Consider the following 23349-nt stretch of genomic DNA (forward strand, 5'->3'; position numbering starts at 1 on the left):
AGGAGTGTAAAGCAACAATATTCCAATTAAAAAAAAAACAAAGAAAATGGAAGTATTCTTGATACAATTTTTAATCTGAGCTAATCAAGATTCTAGACTTCTGGTTTACAGGAAGTAACTTTTAAATCACAGAGGAATTTTTTTTAAACTAATTTCACCTGTTTCTTTTTACATTTATTTATTTATTTTATTATTATGATTATTTTTTGGGCTGCGTGGCATGCGGGATCTTAGTTCCCTGACCAGGGATCGAACATGCGGCCCCTGCAGTGGAAGCGTGGGGTCTTAACCACTGGACCACCAGGGAAGTCCCAATCACAAAGGAATTTTAAATCACATTACTTAAATTTAAAAACCCTAACCAGAGAAGTTCAGAATTATAGTCAGACCAAACCAGTGATCTGTGCTGTCATCCAAAAGAACTGTGGAATCCTGGAAGAAAAGATGGCCTGTTAAAGCCTTTTACTACATTTCACTTTCTTGAATATTCAAGTTAGGCTAGGGCTCAAACTCATTCCCCACTAAAATAAATAGCCCTGATATTATTGCTTCTAATATTAATTACAATAATTTTTAAAAATTATGTTTTCCCTAAGCCACACAGCTAACAAGGAGCAGAGTCAGAATTCAGTCCAAAGTTCCTGGCTCCAAAGTACCTATATTTAACCATCACACAACACTGCCCCCAGAAATAATGATACTGATACCTACCAAGGTGAGAGAAAGGGGCTTTTTGTAATACGTCAAAAGAAGGAACAGATACTCTTTTAGCACAATAAGGACATAGCAGCAATGCCAGCAGGAGGTTAATTGGCCCAGTATGAATGGTCTTGTTATTTTTAGATGCTTGAACAGGAGGCCAGACCACAGTGGCCAGAAATTTCTACCCCCCACGCTCCTTCAGGAACAGAAAATGACTGTGCTTTTTAAGAAATAAAAGCAGTTGGGATCTTTGGGGGAAGAAACAGAGAAAAGGACTATGGGGAAGGGGAATTTGAGAGGAGACAGGAAGGAGACTGGGGGAAGATCTGCGAGCCAGGGGTTGGCCTATAAGTGCCATGGCCACTAAGCCCCCTTACTCATGGTTGAACAGTTTATAGAGGCACTCAAATCTCTGCCATGCTATGTACTCTAGGTTGGTTAGAATATGATGCATGAGCCTGAATAAAAAGATTCACTCACAACACTCCATGATTCTGGGTTCTTCGACAGCCAACTGGAAGATGGTTTTGTTAGGAACTGTTCCGTGAAGGAATCCCATTAACTTCTATTAATGTCGGGCACTGTGCTAAGTGCTTTAGATACATTCATTACCGCTAATCCTCTCAACGACCTACCAGAAGGGGTCATTGAGACTTACTCACCTAAGATCAGAAAACTGCCAAACCAGAGAATTTTAAAAATTTCCAATCTATCACAGCCTGATAATTTTGTAAGATACATAATTTTGTAAAACACAAAATGAAATTAAAGATATGCACAATACAGGCATACCTCGTTTTATTGCACTTCACAGATACTGCTACTTTTACAAATTGAAGGTTTGTGGAAACGCTGTGCTGTCAGACAATGGTTAGCATTTTTTTTATCAATAAAGTATCTTTTTTAACCTCTTTATTGGAGTATAATTGCTTTACAATGGTGTGTTAATTTCTGCTTTATAACAAAGTGAATCAGCTATACATATGCATATATCCCTGTATCTCCTCCCTCTTGCGACTCCCTCCCACCCTCCCTATCCCACCCCTCTAGGTGGTCACAAAGCACCGAGATGATCTCCCTGTGCTGTGCAGCTGCTTCCCACTAGCTATCTATTTCACATTTGGTAGTATATATAAGTCCATGCCACTCTCTCACTTCGTCCCAGCTTACCCTTCCCCCTTCCCGTGTCCTACTCTTATATACGTTTCTTTAGACATAATGCTATTGCACACTTAGACTACAGTATAATGCAAACACAACCTTTATATGTACAGGGAAACAAAAAAATTTGTGTGATTCGCTTTAATGTGGTATTTGCTTTATTGTGGTATTCACTTTATTGTGGTGGTCTGGAACAAAACCTGTAAAATCTACCAGGTATGCCTGTATAAGCTCAACCTTCTTATTACATTCAACAGACATTGCTATAAATGTTTCTAACACTCTGAATGTCTGTACCAATCTTGCCACAGAATGGCACTAGTATAGAATAGTTGTTCCTAGTCATGAGGGCACATCAGAATTATTCCAAGGGATTAATTTCCAAAATATACAAACAGCTCATACAGCTCAATATCAAAAAGACAAACAACCCAATCAGAAAATGGGTAGAAGATCTAAATAGACATTTCTCCAGGGAAAACATACAAATGGCCAAAAAACACATGAAAAGATGCTCAACATTGCTAATTATTAGAGAAATGCAAATCAAAACTATAATGAGGTATCACGTCACTCTGGTCAGAACGGCCATCATCAAAAAGTCTACAAATAATAAATGCTGGAGAGGGTATGGAGAAAAAGGAACACTCCTATATTGTTGGTGGTAATGTAAATTGGTACAGTCACTGTGGAGAACACTATGGAGGTTCCTTAAAAACTAGAGTTACCATATGATCCTGCAATCCCACTCCTGGGCATATATCCGGAGAAAATTATAATTCAAAAAGACACATGCACCCCAATGTTCATAGCAGCACTATTTACAATAGCCAAGACATGGAAGCAATCTAAATGTCCATCAACAGATGAATGGATAAAGATGTGGTATATATACACGATGGAACACTGCTCAGCCATAAAAAAGAATGAAATAATGCCATCTGTAGCAACAAGGATGGAACTAGAGATTATTTTACTAAGTGAAGTAAGCCAGACAGAGAAAGACAAATATCATATGATATCACTTACCTGTGGAATCTGAAAAAAAAAAAAAAAGATACAAACGAACTCATTTACAAAACAGAAATAGACTCACAGACATAGAAAACAAACTTATGGTTACCAAAGGAGAAGAGGGGGTGGATAAATTAGGAGGATGGGATTAACATATACACATTACTATATATAAAATACATAACTAACAAGGATCTACTGTATAGCATGGTGAACTATACTCAATATTTTGTAATAACCTATAAGGGAAAAGAATCTGAAAAGTCATATATATATGTATGTCTGTATGTGTGTGTGTGTGTGTGTGTGTATATATATACATACACACACACACACACACACACACATACATACATAAAGCTGAATCACTGTGCTGTGCACCTGATATTTACAATATCTGTGTACGATACTGTAAATCAACTACACTTCAATTAAAAAAAATTATTCCAGAACTTTCACCAAATACATATGCTTGCCCTCCACCCAGACTCTGATTCAGCACACTTGGCATGTTTAATAGATATTCCCCAGGGGATTCTGATGTCCATCCCTGGTTAAGAACTACTTGCTGCTCTAACATATTACCAAAGCTACCATTTCCAGTTAAGTGCGAATTCAGAGAATCAAGATCCTCGTTCAGAATTCACTAAAACCAGTACTGGGCATGGTAGTGGGGGAAGGAGGAAGGGCAAGAATGTCAGGAAACCTGGGGATTCAAGAGTTTCCCTCCCTAACATCTGCATTACCACCTGGTACCATTTCAATATCTTTTCAACTTAAAACTTTTGATATATGGTTCAAGTATGAAATCTCTCTGAGCAGCAAATTACAAGCAGTCATAATTGCATTTGGCAGATAACCACTCCCATCTCGGATGATACCTTTATTGTTTTCTTCTCCACAGCCCTGCCTTTGTAAAAACAGGCCATCTCCTGCATCCTGCATTTGAGGGATTATGGGAACAGTCCACCCCAGAGAAAAACTGTAGTTGTTTTTTTTTTTCTTTTTTTTGGTTGGGGTGATTGAATTTTTTATTTTTTATTTTTTTTGAGATAAAACTGAAAAAATGTTTCAATGCATATAATAAAGCATAAAATAGTACACAAAATTCACCCTTAAAAGTTTATATAAGACATATTGTATATTGTTCAGAAAGCTTTACTATTTGTGCACACAGTTAATTTGATCAGCTTATGCTACCCTTCAAGGTAAATTATTTATTTTCTTTAATTTTTGAATTTTATTTATTTTTTTATACAGCAGGTTCTTATTAGTCATCAATTTTATACACATCAGTGTATACATGTCAATTCCAATCGCCCAATTCATCACACCACCATCCCCACCCCACTGCGGCTTTCCCCCCTTGGTGTCCATAAGTTTGTTCTCTACATCTGTGTCTCAACTTCTGCCCTGCAAACCGGTTCATCTGTACCATTTTTCTAGGTTCCACATACATGCGTTAATATACGATATTTGTTTTTCTCTGACTTACTTCACTCTGTATGACAGTCTCTAGATCCATCCACGTCTCTACAAATGACCCAATTTCGTTCCTTTTTATGGCTGAGTAATATTCCATTGTATATATGTACCACATCTTCTTTATCCATTCGTCTGTCGATGGGCATTTAGGTTGCTTCCATGACCTGGCTATTGTAAATAGTGCTGCAATGAACATTGGGGTGCATGTGTCTTTTTGAATTATGGTTTTTTCTGGGTATATGCCCAGTAGTGGGATTGCTGGATCATATGGTAATTCTATTTATAGTTTTTTAAGGAACCTCCATACTGTTCTCCATTGTGGCTGTATCAATTTACATTCCTACCAACACTGCAGGAGGGTTCCATTTTCTCCACACCCTCTCCAGCATTTGTTGTTTGTAGATTTTCTGATGATGCCCATTCTAACTGGTGTGAGGTGATACCTCATTGTAGTTTTGATTTGTATTTCTCTAATAATTAGTGATATTGAGCAGCTTTTCATGTGCTTCTTGGCCATCGATATGTCTTATTTGGAGAGATGTCTATTTAGGCCTTCTGACCATTTTTGGATTGGGTTGTTTGTTTCTTTAACATTGAGCTGCATGAGCTGTTAATATATTTTGGAGATTAATCCTTTGTCTGTTGATTCGTTTGCAAATATTTTCTCCCATTCTGAGGGTTGTCTTTTCATCTTGTTTGTAGTTTCCTTTGCTGTGCAAAAGCTTTTAAGTTTCATTAGGTCCCATTTGTTTATTTTTGTTTTTATTTCCATTACTCTAGGAGGTGGATCAAAAAAGATCTTGCTGTGATTTATGTCAGAGAGTGTTCTTCCTATGTTTTCCTCTAAGAGTTTTATAGTGTCCAGTCTTACATTTAGATCTCAAATCCATTTTGAGTTTATTTTTGTGTATGGTGTTAGGGAGTGTTTTAATTTCATTCTTTTACATGTGGCTGTCCAGTTTTCCCAGCACCACTTATTGAAGAGACTGTCTTTTCTCCATTGTATATCCTTGCCTCCTTTGTCATAGATTAGTTGACCATAGGTGCGTGGGTTTATCTCTGGGCTTTGTATCCTGTTCCATTGATCTATATTTCTGTTTTTGTGCCAGTACCATATTGTCTTGATTACTGTAGCTTTGAGGTATAGTCTGAAGTCAGGGAGTCTGATTCCTCCAGCTCCGTTTTTTTCCCTCAAGACTACTTTGGCTATTTGGGGTCTTTTGTGTCTCCATACAAATTTTAAGATTTTTTGTTCTAGTTCCGTAAAAAATGCCATTGGTAATTTGATAGGGATTGCATTGAATCTGTAGATTGCTTTGGGTAGTAGAGTCATTTTCACAATATTGATTCTTCCAATCCAAGAACATGGTATATCTCTCCATCTGTTTGTATCATCTTTAATTTCTTTCATCAGTGTCTTATAGTTTTCTGCATACAGGTCTTTTGTCTCCCTAGGTAGGTTTATTCCTAGGTATTTTATTCTTTTTGTTGCAGTGGTAAATGGGAGTGTTTCCTTAATTTCTCTTTCAGACTTTTCATCATTAGTGTGTAGGAATGCAAGAGATTTCTGTGCATTAATTTTGTACCCTGCAAGTTCACCAAATTCATTGATTAGCTCTAGTAGTTTTCTGGTGGCATTTTTAGAATTATCTATGTATAGTATCATGTCATCTGCAAACAGTGACAGTTTTACTTCTTCTTTTCCAATTTGTATTCCTTTTATTTCTTTTTCTTCTCTGATTGCCATGGCTAGGACTTCCAAAACTATGTTGAATAATAGTGGTGAGAGTGGACATCCTTGTCTTGTTCCTGATCTTAGAGGAAATGCTTTCAGTTTTTCACCATTGAGAATGTTTGCTGTGGGTTTGTTGTATATGGCCTTTATTATGTTGAGGTAGGTTCTCTCTATGCCCACTTTCTGGAGAGCTTTTATCATAAAAGGGTGTTGAATTTTGTCAAAAGCTTTTTCTGCATCTATTGAGATGATCATACGGTTTTCATTCTTCAATTTGTTAATATGGTGTATCACATTGATTGATTTGCATATATTAAAGAATTCTTGCATCCCTGGGATAAATCCCACTTGATCATGGTGTATGATCCTTTTAATGTGTTGTTGGATTCTGTTTGCTAGTATTTTGTTGAGGATTTTTGCATCTATATTCATCAGTGATATTGGTCTGTAATTTTCTTTTTTTGTAGTATCTTTGTCTGGTTTTGGTATCAGGGTGATGGTGGCCTCATAGAATGAGTTTGGGAGTGTTCCTTCCTCTGCAATTTTTTGGAAGAGTTTGAGAAGGATGGGTGTTAGCTCGTCGCTAAATGTTTGAATAGAATTCACCTCTGAAGCCATCTGGTCCTGGACTTTTGTTTGTTGGAAGATTTTAAATCACAGTTTCAATTTCATTACTTGTGATTGGTCTGTTCATATTTTCTATTTCTTCCTGGTTCAGTCTTGGAAGGTTATACTTAAGAATTTGTCCATTTCTTCCAGGTTGTCCATTTTATTGGCATAGAGTTACTTGTAGTAGTCTCTTAGGATGCTTTGTATTTCTGCGGTGTCTGTTGTAACTTCTCCTTTTTCATTTCTAATTTTATTGATTTGAGTCCTCTCCCTCTTTTTCTTGATGAGTCTGGCTAATGGTTTATCAATTTTGTTTATCTTTTCAAAGAATCAGCTTTTAGTTTTATTGATCTTTGCTATTGTTTTCTTTGTTTCTATTTCATTTATTTCTGCTCTGATCTTTATGATTTCTTTCCTTCTGCTGACTTTGGGTTTTGTTTGTTCTTCTGTCTCTAGTCCCTTTAGGTGTAAGGTTAGATTGTTTATTTGAGATTTTTCTTATTTCTTGAGGTAGGCTTGTATAGCTATAAACTTCCCTCTTAGAACTGCTTTTGCTGCATCCCATAGGTTTTGGATTGTCGTGTTTTCATTGTCATTTGTCTCTAGGTATTTTTTGATTTCCTCTTTGATTTCTTCAGTGATCTCTTGGTTATTTAGTAATGTATTGCTTAACCTCCATGTGTTTGTGTTTTTTACTTTTCCCTGTAATTCATTTCTAATCTCAAAGCATTGTGGTCAGAAAAGATGCTGGATATGATTTCAATTTTCTTAAATTTACTGAGGCTTGATTTGTGACCCAAGATGTGATCTATCCTGGAGAATGTTCCGTGCGCACTTGAGAAGAAAGTGTAATCTGCTGTTTTTGGATGGAATGTCCTATAAATATCAATTAAATCTATCTGGTCTATTGTGTCATTTAAAGCTTCTGTTTCCTTATTTATTTTCATTTTGGATGATCTGTCCATTGGTGTAAGTGAGGTGTTAAAGTCCCCCACTATTATTGTGTTACTGTCGATTTCCTGTTTTATAGCTCTTAGCAGTTGCCTTATGTATTGAGGTGCTCGTATGTTGGGCGCATATATATTTATAATTGTTATATCTCCTTCTTGGATTGATCCGTTGATCATTATGTAGTGTCCTTCCTTGTCTCTTGTAACATTCTTTATTTTAAAGTCTATTTTATCGGATATGAGTATTGCTACTCCAGCTTTCTTTTGATTTCCATTTGCATGGAATATCTTTTTCCATCCCCTCACTTTCAGTCTGTATGTGTCCCTAGCTCTGAAGTGGGTCTCTTGTAGACAGCATATATATGGGTCTTGTTTTTGTATCCATTCAGGAAACCTGTGTCTTTTGGTTGGAGCATTTAATCCATTCACGTTTAAGGTAATTATTGATATGTATGTTCTTATGACCATTTTCTTAATTGTTTTGGGTTTGTTTTTGTAGGTCCTTTTCTTCTCTTGTGTTTCACACTTAGAGAAGTTCCTTTAGCATTTGTTGTAGAGCTGGTTTGGTGGTGCTGAATTCTCTTAGCTTTTGCTTGTCTGTAAAGCTTTCGATTTCTCCATCGAATCTGAATGAGATCCTTGCCGGGTAGAGTAATCTTGGTTGTAGGTTCTTCCCTTTCATCACTTTAAGTATATCATGCCATTCCCTTCTGGCTTGCAGAGTTTCTGCTGAGAAATCAGCTGTTAACCTTATGGGAGTTCCCTTGTATGTTATTTGTCGTTTTTCCCTTGCTGCTTTCAATAATTTTTCTTTGTCTTTAATTTTTTCCAATTTGATTACTATGTGTCTCGGCATGTTTCTCCTTGGGTTTATCCTGTATGGGACTCGCTGTGCTTCCTGGACTTGGGTGGCTATTTCCTTTCCCATGTTAGGGAAGTTTTCGACTATAATCTCTTCAAATATTTTCTCGGGTCCTTTCTCTCTCTGTTCTCCTTCTGGGACCCCTATAATGAGAATGTTGTTGCGTTTAATGTTGTCCCAGAGGTCTCTTAGGCTGTCTTCATTTCTTTTCATTCTTTTTTCTTTATTCTGTTCCGTAGCAGTGAATTCCACCATTCTGTCTTCCAGGTCACTTATCCGTTCTTCTGCCTCAGTTATTCTGCTATTGATTCCTTGTAGTGTAGTTTTCATTTCAGTTATTGTATTGTTCATCTCTGTTTGTTTGTTCTTTAATTCTTCTAGGTCTTTGTTAAACATTTCTTGCATCTTCTCGATCTTTGCCTCCATTTTTTTCCCGAGGTCCTGGATCATCTTCACTGTCATTATTTCTGAATTCTTTTTCTGGAAAGTTGCCTATCTCCACTTCATTTAGTTGTTTTTCTGGGGTTTTATCTTGTTCCTTCATCTGGTCTCTGCCTTTTCATCTAGTCTATCATTCTGTGAATGTGGTTTTTGTTCCACAGGCTGCAGGATTGTAGTTCTTCTTGCTTCTGCTGTCTGCCCTCTGGTGGATGAGGCTATCTAAGAGGCTTGTGTAAGTTTCCTGATGGGAGGGACTGGTGGTGGGTAGAGCTGACTGTTGCTCTGGTGGGCAGAGATCAGTAAAACTTTAATCCGCTTGACTGCTGATGGGTGGGGCTGGGTTCCCTCCCTGTTGGTCGTTTGGCCTGAGGCAACCGAACACTGGAGCCTACCTGGGCTCTTTGGTGGGGCTAATGACAGACTCTGGGAGGGCTCAAGCCAAGGAGTACTTCCCAGAACTTCTGCTGCCAGTGTCCTTGTCCCCACGGTGAGCCACAGCCACCCCCTGCCTCTGCAGGAGACCCCCCAACACTAGCAGGTAGGTCTGGTTCAGTCTCCCCTGGGGTCACTGCTCCTTCCCCTGGGTCCCGATGCGCACACTTCTGTGTGTGCCCTCCAAGAGTGGAGTCTCTGTTTCCCCCAGTCCTGTCGAAGTCCTGCAATCAAATCCCACTAGGCTTCAAAGTCAGATTCTCTAGAAATTCCTCCTCCCATTGCCGGACCCCCAGGTTGGGAAGCCTGACGTGGGGCTCAGAACCTTCACTCCAGTGGGTGGACTTCTGTGGTATAAGTGCTCTCCAGTCTGTGAGTCACCCACCCAGCAGTTATGGGATTTGATTTCACTGTGTTTGCGCCCCTCCTACCGTCTCATTGTGGCTTCTCCTTTGTCTTTGGATGTGGGGTATCTTTTTTGGTGAGTTCCAGTGTCTTCCTGTCGATGACTGTCCAGCAGCTAGCTGTGATTCTGGTGTTCTCACAAGAGGGAGTGAGAGCACGTCCTTCTACTCCGCCATCTTGGTTCCTCCCGGGCAAAACTGTAGTTCTTAATTCATCCCAGAAGATAGCAAGCTGCTGGGGCAGCCAGTCATTTTCAGGGAAGAATAGCCTGGAGAGAAAAGCACTCCACCTTTTCAGATCAGGGCCAGCAGTGGAAAGATGAGGATGAGACCTCACAGGAAGACTCACAAGAGACTTCAGTGTGAATAAGAAGTGCTGGTATATATATTCCTTCAGGAAAAAAGTCCAGTGACCTAAGTGACCCCAAGAGAAGTGATCGATAATATGCTTTTGAAAAATATGACAAATAGCCTGACTGAGCCAAAATACAATTTATCTATTTTTCACAGTAATTACTTGTTTTTAGTACTAGTGGTATGCACGTGTGTTCAACTGACCCTACCACAATGGTACACAAGTACACATAGAATTTGATGTACACCATGTGTACTTTTCTCTCTCAGTCCCAGTCCTTGATGGGTATGTTCATATAGCAGGTATTCAATAGAATTTGGGAATATTCCTCCAATTTTATTATCTAAAATAGATTGAAAACTACTTGAAGGACAATATATTTTCAGACTACATCAAGGGCTCCAACAAATCAGTAAGAAAAAGACGAATAAGTAAAACAACAAGAAAAAACAAACAGGCAAAGGATATGGACCATTTCACAGAACAGGAAATACCGATAAAATGTGAAAAGATGCTCAACCTCATTGATGACTCGGAAAATGCAAGGCAAAATGAGGTATCGTTTTTTGACTCATATTTGCAAAAAAGTATAATATTATCAAGACACGTTCATACCCTGCTTGCGAAAGTACAAGTTGGTTGGGCTACTTTGGAGGGCTATTTGCCATTATCTATCTGCAGCCTGAGTTTGAGGAATTCTTGAACTGTGCTGGAGCCAGTTCATACCAGCTTGCAAGAGCTGATGGTGTATAACTCGTCCCAAATCCAAGTTCAGTAATGAATATTAGTAGTTTGAAATTGGCCATGGTGGGAGAACTCACACAATGGAAATAGGACAAATGCTACAAATTAGCCCCTACCCCCTTTTATGGAAGACTGGTTGTTAAACATTTATCATACTCCAGTCTATTTGCCAGTGTCTAGAATCTAAAAAGCATATAACCCATGATATAGCAATTCCTGTTTTCTAAGATATATTTGCACATGTATATAGGGAGGCATGTGCAAGTATATTCACTGCAGTATTGTTTGCCATGGGGAAAAACTGGAAACAACCTAAAAATCCACTGATAGGGAATTAAAAAAATACAAAACCCAAACCTATTGTGTCTCTGTAATACTATGCAGCAGTTGAAATTAATGAGGTTAAATTTATATAAACTTTTGGGAGGAAAATCTTCTCTACCAACTTAGGTCTGACTGAGGGGAGTGCGACGCACGTGAAGTGACAATACACAAATTAACAGGAGAAAAATGTATTAATATTATGAATGCAGGACCACCCCATAGTACTCCCTGTACTACTAGAGTAGCTCCCTGAATAGCTAGGAGTAAAGGTTTATATACCAGGTTAATAGGAGGGGAGGGGCTTTGGGGTTCAAGGGATGGACGGTTCTGGTGAGATGTGTTTACACAGTTTTGGGGGGATGTGCCGGTGCCCAAGGTCAGCCTCCCCAATTTGAGCCATAAGGGTGATGGGGGGAGAGTGCTGGCAGCTGGCTCTAGTAGAGCTCTCTTCTGATCAGATAAGGGAAGTTCTAATGAGATTTCTTTCAGCATCTTCTGTAGTTCAGATGCTTCCACTTTGAAATATTCTCTATATCAGTTTGGTGGGTTGTTGGTCTCTGTAGTACTAATTTAGAAAAGTTCCAAAACATGCTGTTGAGGGAAAAAAGCAATTTGCAGGATAGTACATACAGTGTGATTGCACTTGTGTTACAGGAATACATAAAACAGTACTGTAAATATGGCCATATATGCAGGTAGGTAAAAAAAAAACCATGGAAGGAGATATACTCAAAGTTACCACAGAGATTACTGCTGGGGAAGAGGAGGAAGAAACCAGATGGTAAATGGACGGTATTGGTCACAGGGGACTTTAGCCTTAATTATAAGGTTTAAATGCTTCTCAAGGACAATGTATCCATGTATTATTTGCATAAAGTTAAAACCAAACCAAAGCAGCTCCTTGAAGACAGGAATGTCCATACACTTCCACCCAAAAGGCCAAGGTCCATGTTCTGAGCTCCTGGAATGGGAGGTACCCTCTTAACCCTGAAATATAATCAATCCCTCTTCCAGTGGCCTGGGCCTCTTGGGCAGCCCTATACTCCCACAGGGCACCCTGGAAACTCTGTGGAATATCAGGCCTGATTAAGACCCTTAACAGTCCCTGGAAAAAGATTATGAGTCTCCTCCCTTCTTTGTACTTATAATTTAAAAAAACTGAAAAAAACAAAAAAATCTATGAAAGCACAGAAATCCTACAAAAGTCCTGATTTTTCCTAAGACTATGGTGATACTTTTGACAGTTGAAACATTTTAAATCTCTCAAAATCTTAGCTGGAAGCATGTGCTTAATTCTGACTGACTGGGTGATTTAGCACCTGGCAAAATAAGGGTGAGAAATGGAACAAGTCACCAGCAATCTTCAGTCCTTTTCCAGGACAAGGATAAGACAAAATGGAAGGAAAAGATAAGAGTTTAATCCCTCGTTGTCTCCCCAAACCAGCTCCTTAACAAACCACAGTTAACAGGTTTATTAATTGGCTAAGCTTCCAGGTACAAAACTAGGTGTGGTGTTCCATCTACAAAGAATGGCCCTGCTGTTATGCAGCAACCACTTCTCCCCGGAGGCTCACGCGGGGCAACAGGGACTAGCTGGGTCTCGCCCCTCCAGCAGTGATTCTCCGGCTGCTTGCCCCCAGGGGCTGCAAGTTGATTCTCCCAGGGTCAGGTCCCCCGTGAGGAGATTTCTCCAGCTCTTCAGGGAACTTTAGAATCAAATTCCCTTCTTTTTATTCAACAGCTCCCTATGTGTACAGGGAGAGGAAAGGGGACTGTTTGTTAAACTTTTGCCTTACTCTTCCCCATTTACTAAAATTACATACATAAGCATAGATGCAAAGAAGGATCAGCTTTTTTCCACCTGCCTCAGCAAGGGAATTGGGTGGGTCTGATAACTTGCCCACTGGATACTCCTCTACTCCAATTATCTGGTTAGTTATTATTTACTTACTTATTATTTATTTTACTTACTTCCTGATACTGGGGGAAAAGATTTTTCTCTAAATTCCCTATAGACCATATTTAAAGTGGTGGTACACTAATCAGCAAATGGTTACATCTATGGTTTAATGGATCATACAGTAAGTAATTTATGAAGTGATTTGCTTTCTTCCACCTCAGAGGGGATCTGGGGAAAGGCACCTCCTTGGTCTATGAGGTCCAAAGCCAGGTGGACCTTCAGTGCCCAGAGGATTTGGCACCTCACCTCTAGCCCCTACCTGGGCCGGCCACTCCAGGTTAGGCTGGGGCTCCAGGGAACAGTGAATGTTACCTGGCCCGTCTGCCTTCCTAGGCCATTCTTTGGCTGTTGGTTGACAGCAAATACAAACTCTCTGGGCAAAGTTCAGTTTTGCAGAGTAACAACCTTCACCCCTGTTAAGTTGCCACAACTGAACTCTGCTCTGTGGGAAAGAGCAGGTAGGAATTTATTTTTTTTAAAGAACACTCATTCCGGGCTTCCTTGGTGGCTCAGTGGTTAGGAATCCGCTTGCCAATGCAAGGGACATGGGTTCGAGCCCTGGTCCGGGAAGATCCCACATGCCGCAGAGCGACTAAGCCCATGCGCCACAACTACTAAGCCTGCGCTCTAGAGCCCGTGAGCCACAACTTCTTAGCCCATGTACCACAACTACCGAAGCCCACGTGCCTAGAGCCCATGCTCCACAACAAGAGAAGCCACCGCAATGAGAAGCCTGCGCACCGCAACGAAGAGTAGCTCCTGCTCACCGCAACTAGAGAAAGCCCGTGTGCAGCAACGAAGATCCAACGCAGCCAAAAAAACAAACACTCATTCCTTCCTGCAAAGTGCTTGTGGGGCATGAACGTGAATCTCATGGGCTAAGACAAAGGTTGTTTTTTATGTTCTCCTTGCTTTCCCTTCCCTTTCCAGAATCTAGGCCCTGGGGATTCTCTGCAGGAGGCAGGTAAGCGACCCTTGAAAGAACAACAGACTTCACCTTCCTTCTCAGTCGAGCCAGAATGGGCCCAGAGTTCCAACAGGGATGCTACAGAAACTGCTTGTGGCCTCACCTCCTCAGGGAGGGAGTAAGCCTTGGGGTTTGTTTAGTTGCACAGTCCTACATCTGTTAGCAGTCACAGATTCTCTGACTCCAGCTACGTTTAGCTTTGTTCGTCTTCCATGGGAACACAACTGCATTAGTCTCCCTTTTCTCAGCTCTCCATTTACGACAACTCATCACCTAGAACCTGAGCCCCAGATTGTGAGCCGGATAAGATTCGGAATTGTAAACGTCCACCAAGAGAAAAGGTAGGCCCCTTCCATGAAGAGGAGTGACCCTACCCATTTCTGGAAACGTGTTCCCTTTCCACCTCCAGATCCAAAAACATACCCCTCTATCTTCACAAGTTCACCTGATTTTAAAAAGCTTTGGCTTATAAACCTTTCCGGATGACTCCAGCCCCCTCTGACCTTTTTCTTTGCTGAAACTCTCATAGCAATTGTGTTTGTACCATTCAATTTAGCACTTAATTGGCCACTGACCTGAAATGCTTGTAAACTGCTTCATGGTTACTGGTTTTAGCTTCCTAAGAAGACAGTTCCTAACAGTAGTAATAATGATAATAAAAATAGCAACAGCAAACATTTATATGTGCCAACTCTGTGCAGATATTATCCCAGGTGCTTTCTACATATTAACTCATTTTATTCTCCCAGTATGCCAGCTGAGGTAGGTATTATTGTATTATCATCCTATTTTTACAAATGAAGAAACTGAGGCAAAGAGATGTTAAATAAGTTGCCCTAGTTTGCACAACTTGTAAATAAAAGAGCCAGGATTTGACCCGGGCAAAGAGCCCTTAGGTGTCTAAAAGATGTCTTTTAGACTATCTCCTAAATCCTATTTATCCTATAGCATCTAATCCTGTGAATTCGATTTATCATCCCTTAAAAAAAAAAAAATCAGCCCTATTTTTCAGATGAGAAAACTAAACTCACCTGAGGTCCCACAGTCAGGCCTATGCAGAGCTGTGATTGAAACCTACATCTCTCTGACTCTAATGCTTTCTTTTTCCCTACTAAATGGAACCACTGGATTTGATTAATACTCAACTCAATTATCACACCTCTGATGCTCATTCATCTCATGCACAATTGTGGAGACTTTTGTAGGCAGGGGGAAGGGGAAGCATACAAAGATGATGAGATAAGGTCCCTCTCCTTAAGGAGCTCACAGCCATGGGGTGGGTAGGGGTGGGGGGAGACAGATATGCAGACAAAGAGATGTACTAAAATGCTTAGGCGCTGTGATGGCAGTTGTGAAAGTTCAGCAGGCACAAAGGGATGAGAATGGAGTATTGAGGGATCCTTGTCTGTCACAGAGGGGAGTGAACTGAGACTTTTTATAACGTTTTTAATTCAAAGTTTTGTAATTAAAAAAAATTTTGTGATAAACTCTGTTGACCAGAAAATTCAACTAACAGCACCCTGAGTATACGGATTCATTAGGTTTCTGCTGTAAATAATAATCCTCTCCAAATCCACTACAAATTGTTGCTATTTTCTTGGTTGCCCCTGGCTCCATAAACCTTAGGGGATTGGTAGAGGTGGTGGCAGATTGCTTTCTGGGAATTCATGAAACTCCTGACACTGAATGAAAAATTCAGTGAATATGTGCATGTCTTTTTTCTGGGAAAGAGAAACCATAGCTTTCATTGGATTCTTTAAGACATAAAGTATCATCTAAAAGTTAAGAACCACTAAAATGATGCTTTGAAGGTATACTTGAACATATAACTATATCAACATATATATGGATATAGATATAGTGTATGTGTGTGTATGTATGTATGTATATACCCCCTGACTTTGATGTGCCTAGAAAGTATCTGGAAGGAAACACACCTTCCAGACTGTTAACAGCAACTACTTCAGGGGAGAGAGACTTTTTTTTAAAAGCAAAAGGCAAGGAAGACTGATTCTATACAATTCTATACTGATTTAAAAATTAAATAATCTTTAATAATTTTTAATGAGCACGTGTTTTACTTTTTTTTTGGCTGCACCATGAGGCTTATGGGATCTTAGTTTCCTGACCAGGGATCGAACCTGTGCCCCTTGCAGTGGAAGCGTGGAGTCCTAACCACAGGACAGCCAGGGAATTCCCAACATGTGTTACTTTTATAATTAAAATGTAAAAAAAAAAAAAATCTGACTTCTGTTCTACTGCACTGTGGGTAGACCATGTTGAGAAAACCATAACAGTGAGGAAGTGACTGCTACAGAATTCACTATAGACATTGTTATAATGAATTAATGAACAAGAGTTATGCTGTATTTAGTAAGCTTGGGTCATGGTTGTCCAGCAAGGATAAGGATAATCTGCTGCCTGTCTGGGTACTGTGGACAGCCAGGAAGCCCCATGTGGCAGCAGACTCATCTTGCACATTGTCCTAGAGATGGGTGGCACTGAGTGAGGCCAAGGTAATAAGAAACAGCATCAGGCTCTACAAAGGACATTAGCAGCCTCAGCACAGAGACAGGTCTAATGTGGATGCAGGTTGCAAGTGACACAGGACCTCACAGCCCTCAAGGTCATATCTCTATACAAAAATCATCACTGGAAAAATTATCATCATCTAAACACAATGAGCTAGGACATAGGTACTTTTTACAAGCGCATTTTATTCTTTTGGTGAGTCTGGCAGGTAGAACATAGAGATGGAAGACAGTACCCTAAGGTCTCTTCCTGACGACGGCCTTGTACAAGTCCTCTGCCCTGTCTGTCCAGATGTTTCCCCATTTTGACAAGATGATAAAATAGCTTCTACAAAAGCCTCCAAATCAGTCATTCTGAGATCAGTGCCAAATTTTAGCCATGGTTCTAAAAATAGCCAGAATATGAATCATATAAAATTCCCAAATTTATTTTTATTTCTTTAATGTAAAAACAGTATAATAGCAGCATTAAGGATTTTAACTATTTTCATTATTCAGCCTAAATTCCTTTTAAACCAGTAGTTTAATCTCTTATTCCACTTGTGCAATCAAACCCATATTTCCCCCCTTCCCATTTCTCCCCCACCTCCATCCTGTAAATCAACAGAACTTGAAACCCTAACACTAGCAGGAAACAGAAAACTAGCCAAGAGCAGGTAAGAGAGAAACAAAAGGCCTACTTACCGTGCTTGGTGAGTAAAAGATGTAAGTACCCATATTTTGCTATCTTCTCATGTACAGGCTTAGTATTTTATTCTGAAAATATATGCACTAAACTTGTAAGTTATGTCAGTTGGCACCATTTATCTGACAGGAAGCAGGCCGAGGCAGGTTCCTCTGCAACAAAAGCTAGTGAGCACGGCATGCAGTTGTGATGTGGTAAGAGCCGTTTATGGCTGTCCCCAGATAAGGGAGAACTGACTGCACTTAGATAAAAATTGCTATTTCTCAATTTTGAGGTAAAAAACTGTACACTTTGCAACTAGAGTTAAACGCAAACTAATTATGTTCTATTTACGTTCTCCCTTCTGCTGGCTAAATCACCATCTAAAATATTTGAAAACCTTGGCTGGGAAGTTGGACAGTTAAGAATTATAAGGTGGCAACTGTCTCACAAAGGCCCATCTTTTCCAGCATCCTGTTCTTTTTAGAAAAATATCAAATCATTTCTGAGCTGACTCCAGAAGGCCTCCTTCTATATCCTTGTCCCTTCACTGGTCTGGATATTTATTGTGTACTTCAGAAAACAATATTTTCTAACATCTGTTTAACATTTATTTTCCTTTAATTTCTATTATATTCTGTTTTCCACATTTTCACTCAGGTCTAAAAAAAGAACTTCAGTAACTACTAGCTTGACATAATGTCAGCTATTTAAGATTTCAGATACTCAATGTGATCGTTTGCTTTTCACCACCTGCTTGCATTTGGGAAAGACTAAGTTAAACTAAACTTTAAAATGCTGTAATTCCTTTTGAATCATGGTTAAAGTAAGACTGGGGGAAGAGAGGTTATACAAAGGAAACAGGAGGCTATAATAGTCGAATTTAAGCCTCCACTGATGAAGCTGATAGGAACCAGAGCTTCCAAGAAAAGGCAGTCCTGAGAATAAGGCCAAATCCTTTGCTCCCTATCAGCATGAAACTGCTAAAGTCTGGAGATTCTTTCTGACTTTATTTTGAAAGCAACGTTTGGCTTGTCTGTACTGTTTCTAAACAGACTGAAGTTACAGTGCTTATGGTTGAAGCAGGGATAATTTCTACAAGGCCCAATTCAGGCTGAGGATTATTTTTATTTTGCTCCACATTTCCTGAACTCAAAATAATGTGGTTTCAACCTAGGATTATAGAGGTAGGAAACCTAGTGGGGTCTGCTGGGACCCTTATGCCAGTTTTCTCCTTTCCTGGTCCTTTCTCCATGCTTGCACTATCCCCAGGAAGATGTCCTAGTATAAGTAAGTCTCCCTTGCAAAAATTTACAAAAACAGGTCAGTACGAGAAAATACAAAAACCAGATAATATCCAATAGGCACGAAAGGGAATGATTTAGTCACATACTTTCTTACAGGTAATACAAACTGATATTAACCTTTTTGGAGAGCAATTTGTAATGTTTATCAAAGTCTTAAAAACTGTGTGCTCTGTACATCAACTATACCTCAATAAAAAAAAATAATAAAACCCCAAAAAACCCATGTGCTCTACTTCCAGGAATTTATGCAGGGAAAGTCAACTCTTCTTCTAGTCCTAGCCTTCTTTTTGTTATCTCTGTATATTAGGTTGATGGGTCATTTAACTCTTCTTAGTGAGTGCTATATTTTCACAATAGACTATAATAAACATAATACTCCTTTGGCAATCAGAAAGTAAAAAATCACCAGTAAACATAAAACACACGCAAACATACCCTGTCTGAAACCACTTGCATTCAAAAGTGTTTAGTGTTAAATGTGGGGCCCACCTTCAGCAACCATTTCATTATTATTATTATTATTCTGAAAAATTCAGTATACATTAACAGTTTTACTAATGACCTAGGGTTTGGGGATATAATAAAAAAGCCCATGTCCACTTTTGTGGCTATTACTTTCACAGAATGATCTAAATAGAACTTCAAACCACAACAATGATGGCCTCGCCCTGTGGGCCCATGGACTGTTCCTTGAGGCTTCCATAGACTTTCATTGGAAATGTGACTCAATACTAACATGGTAGCTACAGTTCTTACTTTCAGTGACATCTGGAATCCCATTATCTGATGAGATATTCTTTTCCTCCATTTTACAGCAGGAGACATTATCTAAATTCTCCTGGATCACGTGACAGTAGCCCTGAGAACAGAAAGCAAGTTTTAATAGTTCTTTCGCCAAACCACGCGCCTTTTCTGAATCTATTTACCATACTGTTTCAAGATGTTTTCTGAAGGGTCCACAGGGGCTACATTTAAAACTTTCTGGTCATTGTCTGCTAACTGCTGGGATGGTTTTAATCAGGGAGGAAGCCAAATTTTCTGCTTGGGTTTTGGAAAAACTCCTAAAATGTCTTTAAACTGATTTAGGAGAAAATGCTTAACAGAAGAGGAATTATTACTGCCCTGAATAAACTCATTAGAACTGACATATGCTGTAACCACAGACCAAGAGCACTACATTTTTGGGACACATTACATCCCAAAGGCAACTGAAGTTTTTAAATGTTATCCGTGTCAGATGACAAAACCTGTTCAACAAGGACCATAGCCTCAATGTACTTAGTTGACAGTTCCTCCTCTTAGAATATTCTTGGTGTTTGGTATAACTTCTCTACCAGGACCTAGTTTGTTTGTTTGTTTGTCTGTTTATTTATTTATTGGCTATGTTGGGTCTTCGTTGCTGCACGCGGGCTTTCTCTAGTTACAGCAAGCGGGGGCTACTCTTTGTTCCGGTGCACAGGCTTCTCATTGCGGTGGCTTCTCTTTGTTGCAGAACAAGGGCTCTAGGGGCGCGGGCTTCAGTAGTTGTGGCTCGAGGGCTCTAGAGCACAGGCTCAGTAGTTGTGGCGCACAGGCTTAGTTGCTCTGTGGCATGTGGGATCTTCCTGGACCAGGGCTTGTACCTGTGTTCCCTGCGTTGGCAGGTGGATCCTTAACCACCGCGCCACCAGGGAAGTCCCAGGACCTAGTTTTTATGTTAGTTTTCTTGAAGAAATTGTCTTGAAGAAGTTTTATTTGATGACTTCAGTAAAATTTTCTGAGGTAAAGAACTCCCATCACTTCAAGAGACATTTTCCCTTCCCACAATCCTGACTTGAGATAAGTGAAGGGAGACCCTTTATGATGAGGCCAATTTAGGTCTAGGTTCCAGAAAAGCCCAAGTTTCTCAGTAGCTCAGATCAAACCAGCCCCCGCCCCCAGATTTAGGCAGAACTAATACAAATACCTCAATCAGTTCTAGAAGCATCTCATATCTTACTAAGGTCAGTAAACCTCTTCTAGGTTAGGCAGGCTCCTCTAGGCCTCAGCTCAGGCCATATTTGGTCAGCCTTGTATTTGCATGAGTAAAATGTTTTCTCCCCCTTTTCTAATTCTTGCATGATTTATCATGTATAAAGTCCTATAATCCTACCCAGGAATAAGCCACCATAGCAAGGGTTTCTAAAGCTGATCCCACCCCAGTCCTACTGAATCCAAGTCTCTGCGGATAGGGTCCTTAAGGTCTTTTTTTAAAAAAAATGCTTTTATGAGTGCCTTTGTATGCTGAAGTATAAGAACGTCTGCAGTAGATCAACTATAAGAATAAATGAAAGGAAGAGAGAAAGAAATCGCCGCAAGCTGAGGCAGGCAAGATTTGAACTTGAGGATTTAATACTATTGGGGGAATAAGATTTTTTTTAAAAAAAGCAGATCCCTGGGGAGGGATCATGAACACCTTTGCCTCAACAGCTCCATCTTCAGCTAGGCTGGCTGCATCAGTGTGCTGATACTTTCTTCTACCTCCGAGAGCTTCTTCAGGACTTGGGTGACCTTGACCTCATCAAACTCCAAACACAGAAATTCAGATTCCTGGAAAATATAAAAGGATATTTTAGACAAGACCCTCAAGATAGCCAAGGCTCTGGATCTGGTGTGATCTAGCTCCAAAGCCCAGGGCCCCTACCCAGCAAGCCTGACTCAGGCCTCAATACCTAAATGATATTTTTACCCACACAACGCCCTAAATGAAACTACTTCTATGAGGTGTTTCATAAATGCTAAAGAGGTATACAAATGTCTGCTGTTCTCTTTAAGAGGCACATGAGAAGCTTTTCTTGTCTGTCATCACATTTAATCCCATAATAATTTTTAAGGTAAGTACTTAAGTATTGCTGTTTTATAGATGATGACTCTGAGACACAGGGAGGTTAACCTGTATCACAAAATCAGAAAAAGGCAGAGTCAGATTGTGAACTGCCAGCTCTGGCTGACTCCAAAGTCCATGCTGTCTCCATAGCACCCTGTAATAAAAACAATGGAAGGAGGATTTAGATTGGCTCTGTGTTTGCCTGGGAATTGGGCTACCTTGGATTTAGTGGTTATACTAGAAACTGTGACAAGCTGTGAACAAGTTGCTTGGGAAACGTCAACCAGATAATTGAAAGATAACCAGATCTTGAAACAGCCTTAAACATTTCTGAGGCCCTTCCACTTGCTACAAGCCAACTCTCCCAAGATTTCCCTCAAATACATTCCTCTCAATAACTGTTAGGATCAATCAACCCCAAATTAGGTAGAAATCAAAGAAAAAGGCCTTTGAAGTGTGGTGACAGAAATTTCATGTACACTGGACAAATCCTAGGTCCACACTGTCTTGAGACAAGGGAAAAGTATACGATTTTAAGAGTGACCATATTCAAGATCCCAAAGAACAATAACCATGTAATTTTAGAGCAGTATGAATTCTTAGAGACCATATAACCCAACTACCTTGTTTTTCGGGTTATGAAATTGAGGTCCCAGGCATGTTAAATGACATGCCTATTATCCCTGTTTGTCGATGGCACAGCCACCAGATCAATGTTCTTTTCTCTATATTTTCCTTTCTAAATACATGGCATTTCCCACCCCCATTCAAAGTGGCAGGCAAAGGAAGACCAATAAGCCTCTTCAGAGGGAGGGAGTCACTCTGTCATCAGCTAGAAGAACCTTCAGGATCTGATTTTGTAAAAGTACCTTTGCTGTTGGTGAGCTGCTGTGCTGTGTCTGAACATCACCCAGGAGAAACAAGTACAGAGGGGAAGAAGGGGCCTCTCAGATGAGAGTCTTTCAAAGGGAGGAAAGGCAGCTTTTCCTGGCTACAAGGAACTTTTTCCTCAAACATGTACTTAAATAGGAAAGGGGTATAGTCTCATATGTGAGCTTAGAAACTGCCAGGTTTTCATTTAGTCGAAAGCAAGAACCAATTTAAAAAAAAGAAAGCTGCTCCTGTGTTCGAGCTACAGGCAGGGTTATCTCCTTTTGGAAATAAGAGCAAATGTATGGCAAATTAGGTACTTCACTTGGCTAAATTAAGAACAGGTCTCAGATTTGAAAGCCTCTTATTCTTCATTCAGTTTTATTGAGCTCTTTAGCCTGAGTTTAAAACATTTAAAAATATTTGGCCTTTGGAACAATGGTCTAGAAACTAATAATTACCAGAGTCTTAACATATATGTTTAGGAAACTGGCAGAAAAGATGATGTAATCCCTGTTTCACCTCAGTGAGATAAAGTCAGTTACAATAATAAATCACCTCGTTTTCCATTTATATGGGAAGAGCCTATTAAGGACAATGTTCATAGAGATAGGAAAATCTGAGCAAAGTTTATTAATAAATAGCCAGGATCTTTTTTGACTGAAAGTCATTAATTTGTTATAAGTTTCAGTATTCAAATTATCTTTGATTGGACCTCTAAGTATTAATGAAGCTTGGTTTACTTTTAAGGGTAATCGAATACTAGAGAGAAAAAGCAGGCTAAACAGAGTCCAAAGTTAAATAAATATTTTCCACACACTCCCAACCTTCAACTCCCTCCCCTGGAAACAATGCACACTAACAGCCTTAGAAAGACACATGTAACCATACATGACTCTTGAAGAAACAGTTTACCTGAAACTGTATTATCAAGGCCTAGCTTCATCTAGTTATGTCATCAAAATATTTTATCAGGAATTCAGGGGC

The 23349-nt window shown here is 39.7% G+C and overlaps 1 protein-coding gene across 1 annotated transcript in view; it reads right to left on the reverse strand.

Moving 5' to 3' along the window:
- Positions 1-20995: 20995 nt before the first annotated feature.
- The window catches only part of COMMD1 (copper metabolism domain containing 1), a 144666-nt gene continuing 142312 nt past the window's right edge, over positions 20996-23349 (reverse strand). The window contains exon 3 of the mRNA XM_036872743.1: positions 20996-21215. Within this exon, the coding sequence (XP_036728638.1) occupies positions 21108-21215 (108 nt within the window). The 3' untranslated portion in view covers positions 20996-21107. The remainder of the gene's footprint in view (positions 21216-23349) is intronic.

This window comes from Balaenoptera musculus, chromosome 13 (assembly GCF_009873245.2).
Source record: "Balaenoptera musculus isolate JJ_BM4_2016_0621 chromosome 13, mBalMus1.pri.v3, whole genome shotgun sequence".
NCBI classification, from domain to species: domain Eukaryota; kingdom Metazoa; phylum Chordata; class Mammalia; order Artiodactyla; family Balaenopteridae; genus Balaenoptera; species Balaenoptera musculus.